At 45.8% G+C, this 12,365-nt stretch overlaps 1 protein-coding gene across 1 annotated transcript in view; it reads right to left on the reverse strand.

Annotated features, from left to right (window-relative positions):
* The window catches only part of LOC106609819 (lysine-specific demethylase RSBN1L-like), an 89,104-nt gene that overhangs the window by 57,046 nt on the left and 19,693 nt on the right, over window positions 1-12,365 (reverse strand). The window contains 3 exon segments of the mRNA XM_045700273.1: window positions 10,109-10,535; window positions 10,652-10,817; window positions 10,820-10,873. Coding sequence (XP_045556229.1) covers window positions 10,109-10,535; window positions 10,652-10,817; window positions 10,820-10,873 — 647 coding nt within the window.

Here is a 12,365-nt window from a genome sequence, read left to right on the forward strand (position 1 = left end):
AGTCAGGATGTGGCCCAGAAGTTAATTGACAGCATGCCAGGGTGGATTGCAGAGGTCTTGAAAAAGAAGGGTCAACACTGCAAATATTGACTCTTTGCATCAACTTCATGTAATTGTCAATAAAAGCCTTTGACACGTATGAAATGCTTGCAATTATACTTCAGTATTCCATAGTAACATCTGACAAAAATATCTAAAGACACTGAAGCAGCAGACTTTGTGGAAATGAATATTTGTCACTCTCAAAACTTTTGGCCACGACTGCACACAAAAACACATGTGCATTTGAACACACTTGCACCACACAGACACACACTACTCAACGGCTGATGGAGAGCCGTTCATAAATGCAGATATATCCTCACCTGAACCCCACTGACAATGACACACGGGAGAGAGACCACTTACACCCTGATGAGTGGAGGAGGCTACCTCTCAGCATCTGGGCCTGTACTCATTCACAAAGCATCTCATGATTGCTGATCTAGGATCAGGTCCGTCCCCCCCCCGTGCATACAATCTTATTCATTATGATCTATTACGTAATTTGGAAAACTAGTGTCTCAGAGTAGGAGTGCTTATTCATTAAATCATAATGAATAAGAGGTTATGGACATGGATGAACCTGATCCTAGATCAGCACTTACTCTGAGATGTGTTATAAATATGAATATGGGGCAACTGGTCTATTAAAAAGGCTAAGCTCAGGTAGGCTGTGTAGAGTGTAATTGATAGATTATTGATAAACATGGGTTCAATCCAGCAGCATACCACCCTGCATCCCACTGCTGGCTTGCTTCTGAAGCTAAGCAGGGTTTCCATTTATAATGGATCCCCATTAGCTACTCTTCCTGGGGTCCAGCAAAAGTAAGGCAGTTTATACCATTTTTAAAACATTACAATACACTGTGTGCCCTCGGGCCCCTACTCCACCACATATCTACAGTACATAATCCATGTGTATGTATAGTGCGTATGTTATTGTGTGTGTGTGTGTGTGTAATTTTACTGCTTGCGTCAGTTACCTGATGTGGAATAGAGTTCCATGTAGTCATGGCTCTATGTAGTACTGTGTGCCTCCCATAGTCTGTTCTGGACTTGGGGACTGTGAAGAGACCTCTTGTGGCATGTCTTGTGGGGTATGCATGGGTGTCCGAGCTGTGTGCCAGTAGTTTAGACAGACAGCTCAGTGCATTCAACATGTCAATACCTCTCATAAATACAAGTAGTGATGAAGTCAATCTGTCCTCCACTTTCAGCCAGGAGAGAAATGCATATTATTAATATTAGCTCTCTGTGTACATCCAAGGGCCAGACGTGCTGCCCTGTTCTGATCCAATTGCAATTTTCCTAAGTCCTTTTTTGTGGCACCTGACCACACGACTGAACACTAGTCAAGGTGCCACAAAAGTAGGGCCTGTAAGACAGTGTTGTTAAGGCAGAGCATCGCCTTATAATAGACAGACCTCTCCCTATCTTAGCTACTACTGCATCAATATGTTTTGACCATGACAGTTTACAATCTAGAGTTACTCCAAGCAGTTTAGTCATCTCAACTCGCTCAATTTCCACATGACTTATTACAAGATTTAGTTGAGGTTTAGGGTTTAGTGAGTGTTTTGTTCCAAATATAATGCTTTTAGTTTTAGAAACATTTAGGGCTAACTTATTCCTTGCCACCCACTCTGAAACTAACTGCAGCTCTTTGTTGAGTGTTGCAGTGATTTCAGTCGCTGTAGTAGCTGACATGTATAGTGTTGAGTCATCCACATACATAGAAACTCTGGCTTTACTCAAAGTCAGTGGCATGCCGTTAGTAAAAATTGAAAAAGCAAGGGGCCTAAACAGCGACCCTGGGGAATTCCTGATTCTAACTGGATTATATCCAAAAGGCTTCCATTTAAGAACACCCTCTGTGTTCTGTTAGACAAGTAACTCTTTATCCACAATATAGCAGGGGGTGTAAAGCCATAACATTTTTCCAGCAGCAGACTATGATCAATAATGTCAAAAGCTGCACTGAAGTCTAACAAGACAGCCCCCACAATCATTTTATTATCAATTTCTCTGTCATTTGTGTAAATGCTGTGCTTGTTGAGTCTCCTTCCTTATAAGCATGCTGAAATTATGTTTGTTTACTGTGAAATCGCATTGTATCTGGTCAAACACAATTTTTTCCAGACGTTTACTAAGGGTTGGTCCTGGTCAGACCCTGGATGGGAGACCAAATGCTGCTGGAAGCGGTGTTGGAGGGCCAGTAGGAGGCACCCTTTCCTCTGGTCTAATTTTTTTTATCCCAATGCCCCAGGGCAATGATTGGAGACATTGCCTTGTGTCGGGTGCCGTCTTTCGGATGGGACGTTAAACAGGTGTCCTGACTCTCTGTGGTCACTAAAGTTCCCATGGCACTTATCATAAGAGTAGGGGTGTTAACCCTGGTGTCCTGACTCTCTGTGGTCTCTATAGATCCATGGTACTTATCATAAGAGTAGGGGTGTTAACCCTGGTGTCCTGACTCTCTGTGGTCTCTATAGATCCATGGTACTTATCATAAGAGTAGGGGTGTTAACCCTGGTGTCCTGGCTAAATTCACAATCTGGCCTTCATACCATCATGACCACCTAATCTTCCCCAGCTTACAATTGGCTCATTCATGTCCCCTCCTCTCCCCTGTAACTTTTCCCCAGGTCGTTGCTGTAAATTAGAATGTGTTCAGTCAACTTACCTGGTAAAACAACAAAAACAACAGAGCCTGACCAATCACAGTGATTTACCTCATGACCTAAGGGTGTATATCCTCAAGAGACTAAACACAGTCTTCCTCTCTGCCTTCTCATCCATGTATATCCTCAAGAGACTAAACAGTCTTCCTCTCTGCCTTCTCATCCATGTATATCCTCAAGAGACTAAACGGTCTTCCTCTCTGCCTTCTCATCCATGTATATCCTCAAGAGACTAAACAGTCTTCCTCTCTGCCTTCTCATCCATGTATATCCTCAAGAGACTAAACAGTCTTCCTCTCTGCCTTCTCATCCATGTATATCCTCAAGAGACTAAACAGTCTTCCTCTCTGCCTTCTCATCCATGTATATCCTCAAGAGACTAAACAGTCTTCCTCTCTGCCTTCTCATCCATGTATATCCTCAAGAGACTAAACAGTCTTCCTCTCTGCCTTCTCATCCATGTATATCCTCAAGAGACTAAACAGTCTTCCTCTCTGCCTTCTCATCCATGTATATCCTCAAGAGACTAAACAGTCTTCCTCTCTGCCTTCTCATCCAGCTGCACTTCAGCAAGACGACGGGAATAACAAACCATTTTTCCTTCTGTTCCTATAGTCATTACCCAGGTTGTCTCCTGGATAGCCACCACACACAGTATTGTAAATTACACTGCTAACATTGACATATACACTGTGGGCCTACCAATGTGTGAAACAGTATACACCAGAAATGTAGGGTCTACATTAATATTCTAGAGTGGCCTCCTCTCCTCGTCTCCTTTCCTTCCTTCAGGAATGATCTGACAGAACCTGAACCTACGGAGGTTTCTGGTGTGGGTGGGGAGCTACCAGTACCACACACAGTACATACATTATCCTGTATGCATAGTATACCTGCTACCTCAGACCGTGTGAAATATCACACCAGAAATGTAGGCTCTTCATTGGCCCCTTTTCTATGATTTTACTTTAAAAAGAGCGATGCTTCCATTGGCCTCTCGTTTAGTCCCATCCCTCGCTTTATTTGATTTGACCTCCTCCCTTGTTCTGTTCCCTCCGTTATCAGGGCTGTGTGTGTGTGTGTGTGGCAGCCCTGGCTACAAGATAATCTCTTTGTGGAGACACTCCTGCGTGTGGAAATGGAAGCAAACAGCTGTTCCTCACAGAGAAGATATCCTCCACCCTTCCTCCTGCTCCCCCTTCCTCCTCCTCACTCGTTCTGTGGTATACTGTCTGATATACCATGGCTTTCAGCCAATCAGTATTCAGGGCTCAAACCAGCCAGTTTATAACGGTGAATAGATAATGATTCAGTTGGCCTGCCTGCAGCCCTGCACTTCAGACACGCAGTTCCCTGTGGAGACAGGCGTGCACACACACACACATGCTTACAGACCAACACGCTCACACGTAAATACACATACACGCTCCAACAGGGCCATGCGTGGCTTACTAATGCCCTCATCACATCTCTTCCTTCTCTGAGATGGTTCACATCATTAGTGTGTGTAAGGCAGGTACAATTACATGGCCCGACACACACACACACACACCACACAATGAATAATCCAGCGCACGGCGCAAGCTGCATCTGTTTGAAGGACGAGAGGAATATTGCTGGCGAGGCTGTTTTACTGAGGTCATGTTTCTATTGATGACGATGCCTGTGTGACTGAGTGAGAGAGTGACTGACTGACTGCTGGAGAATGGAGAGTGTGAGACAGCAGGCAGGTAGTTAGTTAGCGTAGCATGTCTGTGTAATCTTGACTGCGGGGTAAATTTGACAGGAACCGGTTGTATAAAACATCTTAGTGTTCCCCATAATTTCCCCTTACCTAAGGGAATTTAAGGCTGTTGCATATAGCGCCGCAAACATTTCATTAGTTAAGGCATCATTTAAGGGTTTTATGGCAGTTTGAAGGCATGTATGGCAGAAACGAGTCTCGGTTACCATGGTGATGACCGATCACATTCATTTTGGAAGATCCCAAATAGAACTTCTAATATCCAAGACAGGAGATAACATTTTTTTTCACAAGACAACATTTTCCTTTAGTTCGTTTTTTCTCAACTTGTTTCAATTACTTTCTAACATGTCAAGCTAACTTACAGAGGAGTTAGCTAGCTAACCAGCAAGCTTTGTGGCCATGGATTGTGCACCTTCCATTGTTTAGCTAAGTAGCTAGCTAGCTGGTGGATGTTTTCCCTTTGAAACCAGGGCAGGGGAAAGCAACATTCACCTCCACATATGCTGCGTTCATTAACCTGTTGGGGATAGGGGGCAGTATTTGCACGGCCGGATAAAAAACGTACCCGATTTAATCTGGTTACTACTCCTGCCCAGTAACTAGAATATGCATATAATTGTTTGATTTGGATAGAAAACACCCTAAAGTTTCTAAAACTGTTTGAATGGTGTCTGTGAGTATAACAGAACTCATTTGGCAGGCCAAAACCTGAGAAGATTCTAAACAGGAAGCGCCCTCTCTGACCATTTCTTGGCCTTCTTTGTCATCTCTATCCAAAACAAAGGATCTCTGCTGTAACGTGACATTTTCTAACGCTCCCATAGGCTCTCAGAAGGCGCCAGAACGTTGAATGATGACTTTGCAGGCCATGGCTGAAAAACAGTAGCGCATTTGGTAAGTGGTCGATCTGAGAACAATGAGACGGGCGCGCGTGTGCACGAGACGACTACATTTTCAGTCTTTGAACGAAAACAAAGACTCCCGGTCGGAATATTATCACTTTTTTACGAGAAAAATCGCATAAAAATGGATTTTAAACAGCGTTTGACATGCTTCGAAGTACGGTAATGGAATATTTTGAATTTTTTTGTCACGAAACGCGCCGGGCGCGTCACCCTTCTTTACCCTTCGGATAGTGTCTTGAACGCCGAACAAAACGCCGCTATTTGGATATACCTATGGATTATTTGGAACCAAAACAACATTGGGTGTTGAAGTAGAAGTCCTGGGAGTGCATTCTGACGAAGAACAGCAAAGGTAATCCAATTTTTCTTATAGTAAATCTGAGTTTGGTGAGTGCCAAACTTGGTGGGTGTCAAAATAGCTAGCCATGATGGCCGGGCTATCTACTCAGAATATTGCAAAATGTGCTTTCACCAGACACCGCGATGGCATAAAGGAGTTCTGTATCTATAATTCTTAAAATAATTGTTATGTTTTTTGTGAACGTTTATCATGAGTAATTTAGTAAATTCACCGGAAGTTTTCGGTGGGTATGCTAGTTCTGAATGTCACATGCTAATGTAAAAAGCTGTCTGTTTTTTTTATATAAATATTAACTTGATTGAACAAAACATGCATGTAATTGTATAACATAATGTCCTAGGAGTGTCATTTGATGAAGATCAAAGGTTAGTGCTGCATTTAGCTGTGGTTTTTGTGACATTATATGCTAGCTTGAAAAATGGGTGTCTGATTATTTCTGGCTGGGTACTCTCCTGACATAATCTAATGTTTTGCTTTCGTTGTAAAGCCTTTTTGAAATCGGACAATGTGGTTAGATAAAGGAGAGTCTTGTCTTTAAAATGGTGTGAAATAGTCATATGTTTGAAAAACGGAAGTTTTGGGATTTTGAGGAGTTTGTAATTCGCGCCACGCTCTATCATTGGATATTGGCGAGGCGTTCCGCTAGCGGCACATCTAGATGTAAGAGTTAAGGGGGAAAATAACTTCAAGATGTTTTATGCAACCGCGGCAGGTAGCCTAGTGGTTAGAGCGTTGGACTAGTAACCGAAAGGTTGCAAGAGAACCCGAGCTGACAAGGTACAAATCTGTCATTCTGCCCCTGAACAAGGCAGTTAACCTACTGTTCCTAGACCGTCATTGAAAATAAAAACTTGTTCTTAACTGACTTGCCTAGTTAAATAAAGGTTAAATAAAAAAAATTTAAAACGGGCCCAAGTCCTCGGTGAAGCTCTCTTTAACCGATTAGGCCATATTGTTTCTGGCACATCAGATGCTGCAGAACAATCATTATGAGGACTGGGAGGGGAGACCAGGGTCTGTCAGTGGTGGCTGGGGGACGGTTGTCCTAACCAACTCATGGACACTAGGGCGGCTGGGGGACGGTTGTCCTAACCAACTCATGGACACTAGGGCGGCTGGGGGACGGTTGTCCTAACCAACTCATGGACACTAGGGCGGCTGGGGGACGGTTGTCCTAACCAACTCATGGACACTAGGGTGGCTGGGGGACGGTTGTCCTAACCAACTCATGGACACTAGGGTGGCTGGGGGACGGTTGTCCTAACCAACTCATGGACACTAGGGCGGCTGGGGGACGGTTGTCCTAACCAACTCATGGACACTAGGGCGGCTGGGGGACGGTTGTCCTAACCAACTCATGGACACTAGGGTGGCTGGGGGACGGTTGTCCTAACCAACTCATGGATACTAGGGCGGCTGGGGGACGGTTGTCCTAACCAACTCATGGACACTAGGGGCGGCTGGGGGACGGTTGTCCTAACCAACTCATGGACACTAGGGCGGCTGGGGGACGGTTGTCCTAACCAACTCATGGACACTAGGGCGGCTGGGGGACGGTTGTCCTAACCAACTCATGGACACTAGGGCGGCTGGGGGACGGTTGTCCTAACCAACTCATGGACACTAGGGTGGCTGGGGGACGGTTGTCCTAACCAACTCATGGACACTAGGGTGGCTGGGGGACGGTTGTCCTAACCAACTCATGGATACTAGGGTGGCTGGGGAACGGTTGTCATAACTTCCAAAATACCAGCCAAGCTCTGTTCCTGAACCAAGCTGAAGGGAGGATGATCTCAATATACAACTAGACCCAGTGTGCAGTGTTCAGTGTTCAGTGTTCGCCCTCTGCTGCCAAGCTTTAGATTAAATTACAATTAGTGTATTACATCATAGGGTTCTAAATGTCAAGAGAACGTAGCGATATTTCCAAGTTCTAGAATCAGCCCTTTATTCCGTGTTAAAGAACATTCCGAGAGAAAGACAGAGGCCTGGGAAAAGACTCGCATTTGATTAGAACTAATTTTACCTTGGCAGCATCCCAAATGGCACCCTATTCCCTATATTAGAGCTCTGGTCAAAAGTAGTGCAATAAATAGGGAATAGGGTGCCAATTGGGACAAAGCCCTCGAAAGCCTCTATTCAAGGGCTCCATATTGGATTTGAGTAGAAGCAGGGTGAAAAATGATCTGATGGTTGCCAGCCGCGCTCAGGGAGAGGATATCCCTGATAACAGCACAGCCTGGGCTTTGGAAGGAGCTCTGTGTACCACAGCACTTCAAAATCATTCAAACAGAACAAAACCCTTCAAACAGGACTAGAGGCTTGAGCTTACAGCCTGCTCAATAGTAAGAGATATCCCTAAAATATTCACAAGTGGATTTCATTTCATTTCACACGATCCCTATTATTTCTTTAGCCTGTAGTTGTGTAAAACCAAGGCTGTGTTATGATGATACAGTCTACTCCAGATATACAGCACCAGTCAAATGTTTGGACACACCTACTCATTCAAGGGCTTTCTTGCCAAGAGTGTGCAAAGCTGTCATCAAGGCAAAGGGTGGCTACTTTGAAGGATCTCAAATATAAAATATATTTTGATTTGTTTAACACTTTTTTGGTTACTATATGATTACATATGTGTTATTTCATAGATTTGATGTCTCCACTATTGTTCTACAATGTATAAAATAATAAAAATAAAATAAAGATCTTGGAATGAGTAGGTATGTCCAAACTTATGACTGGTACTGTATTCAATGGTTTAGGATTGTTGCTTGTATTCATTCAGCTATATCAATCTCTAGATAGAATTCCACATAAGCTTTGTACTGTTTTTCTTCAACCAAGTAGTGTGTGATTACTGATGAACACATATTCATCCAGGCTTTATTTTCTCCTTTACATCAACAACCTGGGGAATAGTTACAGGGGGAAGAATGAGCCAATTGGAAACTGGGGATGATTAGGTGGCCATGATGGTATGAAGGTAGTACCATGGGATCTATAGAGACCACAGAGAGCCAGGACACCAGGGTTAACATCCCTACTCTTATGATAAGTACCATGGGATCTATAGAGACCACAGAGAGCCAGGACACCAGGGTTAACACCCCTACTCTTATGATAAGTACCATGGGATCTATAGAGACCACAGAGAGTCAGGACACCAGGGTTAACACCCCTACTCTTATGATAAGTACCATGGGATCTATAGAGACCACAGAGAGCCAGGACACCAGGGTTAACATCCCTACTCTTATGATAAGTACCATGGATCTATAGAGACCACAGAGAGCCAGGACACCAGGGTTAACATCCCTACTCTTATGATAAGTACCATGGGATCTATAGAGACCACAGAGAGTCAGGACACCAGGGTTAACACCCCTACTCTTATGATAAGTACCATGGGATCTATAGAGACCACAGAGAGTCAGGACACCAGGGTTAACATCCCTACTCTTATGATAAGTACCATGGATCTATAGAGACCACAGAGAGCCAGGACACCAGGGTTAACACCCCTACTCTTATGATAAGTACCATGGGATCTATAGAGACCACAGAGAGCCAGGACACCAGGGTTAACACCCCTACTCTTATGATAAGTACCATGGGATCTATAGAGACCACAGAGAGCCAGGACACCAGGGTTAACATCCCTACTCTTATGATAAGTACCATGGATCTATAGAGACCACAGAGAGCCAGGACACCAGGGTTAACACCCCTACTCTTATGATAAGTACCATGGGATCTATAGAGACCACAGAGAGCCAGGACACCAGGGTTAACATCCCTACTCTTATGATAAGTACCATGGGATCTATAGAGACCACAGAGAGCCAGGACACCAGGGTTAACATCCCTACTCTTATGATAAGTACCATGGATCTATAGAGACCACAGAGAGCCAGGACACCAGGGTTAACACCCCTACTCTTATGATAAGTACCATGGATCTATAGAGACCACAGAGAGTCAGGACACCAGGGTTAACATCCCTACTCTTATGATAAGTACCATGGATCTATAGAGACCACAGAGAGTCAGGACACCTGTTTAACGTCCCATCTGAAAGACGGCACCCTGTGATTGTCACTGCACTGGGGAATTGGGATATTTTTATTCTTTAGACCAGAGGAAAGAGTTCCTCCTACTGGCCCTCCAACACCACTTCCAGCATCTGGTCTCCCATCCACAGACCGACCAGGACCGACCCTGCTTAGCTTCAGTGGCAAGCCAGCAGTGGGATGAAGGGTGGTATGGTTCAATTACAATATAATTACAATATAGTAACACATTGAGCATCAAATACTGTAAGAAATACAGCAGCCAGCACTAAAACAAACCAACCAAACAGCATCCTCACCTGATTGTGGAAGTTGAGCATAGTGGTGGTCTCTATATCCTTCTTCCCCAGGATCTCCATCTTGACCGGCGACGAGGGGAACTTCCAGGAGAAGTAGTCCAGGAAGTCTGGCAGGTAGGAGGCCGCCCCGTGGATGATGCCCATGACGTAATGAGCTGCCTGGGATGACGTGTCCTCACTGAAGGCTAGGGTAACAAACTCCTGGGCGAACTGCTGCATCTCTGCTGGAGACAGGGCCGAGAGCTCGCTGCAGTAGGCGTGTGCCACCAGGGCTCCACCGTTGGGTTGTTCCTCTACGTGGATGAAGCGGGCGAACTCCAGGTTCTCAAAGCCAGGCTGGGGGCACCGTGGCTGGGGGATCTGGAGAGGGGAGGTCATGGGGGAAGCTGGGTCCCAACTGCTAATGCTACTGCTACTGCTATTGCTGCTGCTCCATAGGGGCTTGGAGAGGGACAGAGTTGGAGAGGGGCTGTAGCAGTTCTCCTGTTTGATGGATGAGGTGGTGGAGGTGTGGTGGTGGTGGACGGGGAGCGGGGTTTGAACTCTGTGTGGCCGTGGTGTTGGTGGTGGTGGTGTTGTTTGGAGGCCAGGCCTGCGTGGAGCTCAGAGAGGAGACCAGCACACACGGTCTGGCTGGACCTGCTGTACATCTTGGTCCGTTTCCACTTCTCCTTCTCTCTCTCACTCTCTTTGTGTTTCTTCTTCTTTTCTTCTTCACCTTTTTAATCTGGAGCTCCTCTGAGTTTATTTTGGGTTTCTGCTTGTCTAGAGAGAGAGAGAAGGGGAAAAACAGTGTTAATAAAAGAGCTGTGAAGACCTGCATGCAGATCCACTACTACCCAGAGCACGCCTGGAATCTAGAGAGAGATCCACTACTACCCAGAGCACGCCTGGAATCTAGAGAGAGATCCACTACTACCCAGAGCACGCCTGGAATCTAGAGAGAGATCCACTACTACCCAGAGCACGTCTGGAATCTAGAGAGAGATCCACTACTACCCAGAGCACGCCTGGAATCTAGAGAGAGAGAGATCCACTACTACCCAGAGCACGCCTGGAATCTAGAGAGAGAGATCCACTACTACCCAGAGCACGCCTGGAATCTGAGAGAGAGATCCACTACTACCCAGAGCACGTCTGGAATCTAGAGAGAGAGATCCACTACTACCCAGAGCACGTCTGGAATCTAGAGAGAGATCCACTACTACCCAGAGCACGCCTGGAATCTAGAGAGAGAGAGATCCACTACTACCCAGAGCACGCCTGGAATCTGAGAGAGAGAGATCCACTACTACCCAGAGCACGCCTGGAATCTAGAGAGAGAGAGATCCACTACTACCCAGAGCACGCCTGGAATCTGAGAGAGAGAGATCCACTACTACCCAGAGCACGCCTGGAATCTAAGAGAGAGAGATCCACTACTACCCAGAGCACGCCTGGAATCTGAGAGAGAGAGATCCACTACTACCCAGAGCACGCCTGGAATCTAGAGAGAGAGAGATCCACTACTACCCAGAGCACGCCTGGAATCTAGAGAGAGAGAGATCCACTACTACCCAGAGCACGCCTGGAATCTAGAGAGAGAGAGATCCACTACTACCCAGAGCACGCCTGGAATCTAGAGAGAGAGATCCACTACTACCCAGAGCACGCCTGGAATCTAGAGAGAGAGATCCACTACTACCCAGAGCACGCCTGGAATCTAGAGAGAGATCCACTACTACCCAGAGCACGCCTGGAATCTAGAGAGAGATCCACTACTACCCAGAGCACGCCTGGAATCTAGAGAGAGAGATCCACTACTACCCAGAGCACGCCTGGAATCTAGAGAGAGATCCACTACTACCCAGAGCACGCCTGGAATCTAGAGAGAGATCCACTACTACCCAGAGCACGCCTGGAATCTAGAGAGAGATCCACTACTACCCAGAGCACGCCTGGAATCTAGAGAGATCCACTACTACCCAGAGCACGCCTGGAATCTAGAGAGAGATCCACTACTACCCAGAGCACGCCTGGAATCTAGAGAGAGAGATCCACTACTACCCAGAGCACGTCTGGAATCTAGAGAGAGAGATCCACTACTACCCAGAGCACGTCTGGAATCTAGAGAATGAATGAGCAGAGGAGAGGAGAGGAGGAAGAGAGGAGGCTCTGGTTGAGGTGTTACTGTAGCTCTAAACCCAGAGGAACAACTACTGCCATCAATACATGAAGAGCTTCATTAGCCCTGTATTATTACCATGGTCCCAGCTAT

This window comes from Salmo salar, chromosome ssa17, assembly GCF_905237065.1.
Source record: "Salmo salar chromosome ssa17, Ssal_v3.1, whole genome shotgun sequence".
In the NCBI taxonomy this organism is placed as follows: domain Eukaryota; kingdom Metazoa; phylum Chordata; class Actinopteri; order Salmoniformes; family Salmonidae; genus Salmo; species Salmo salar.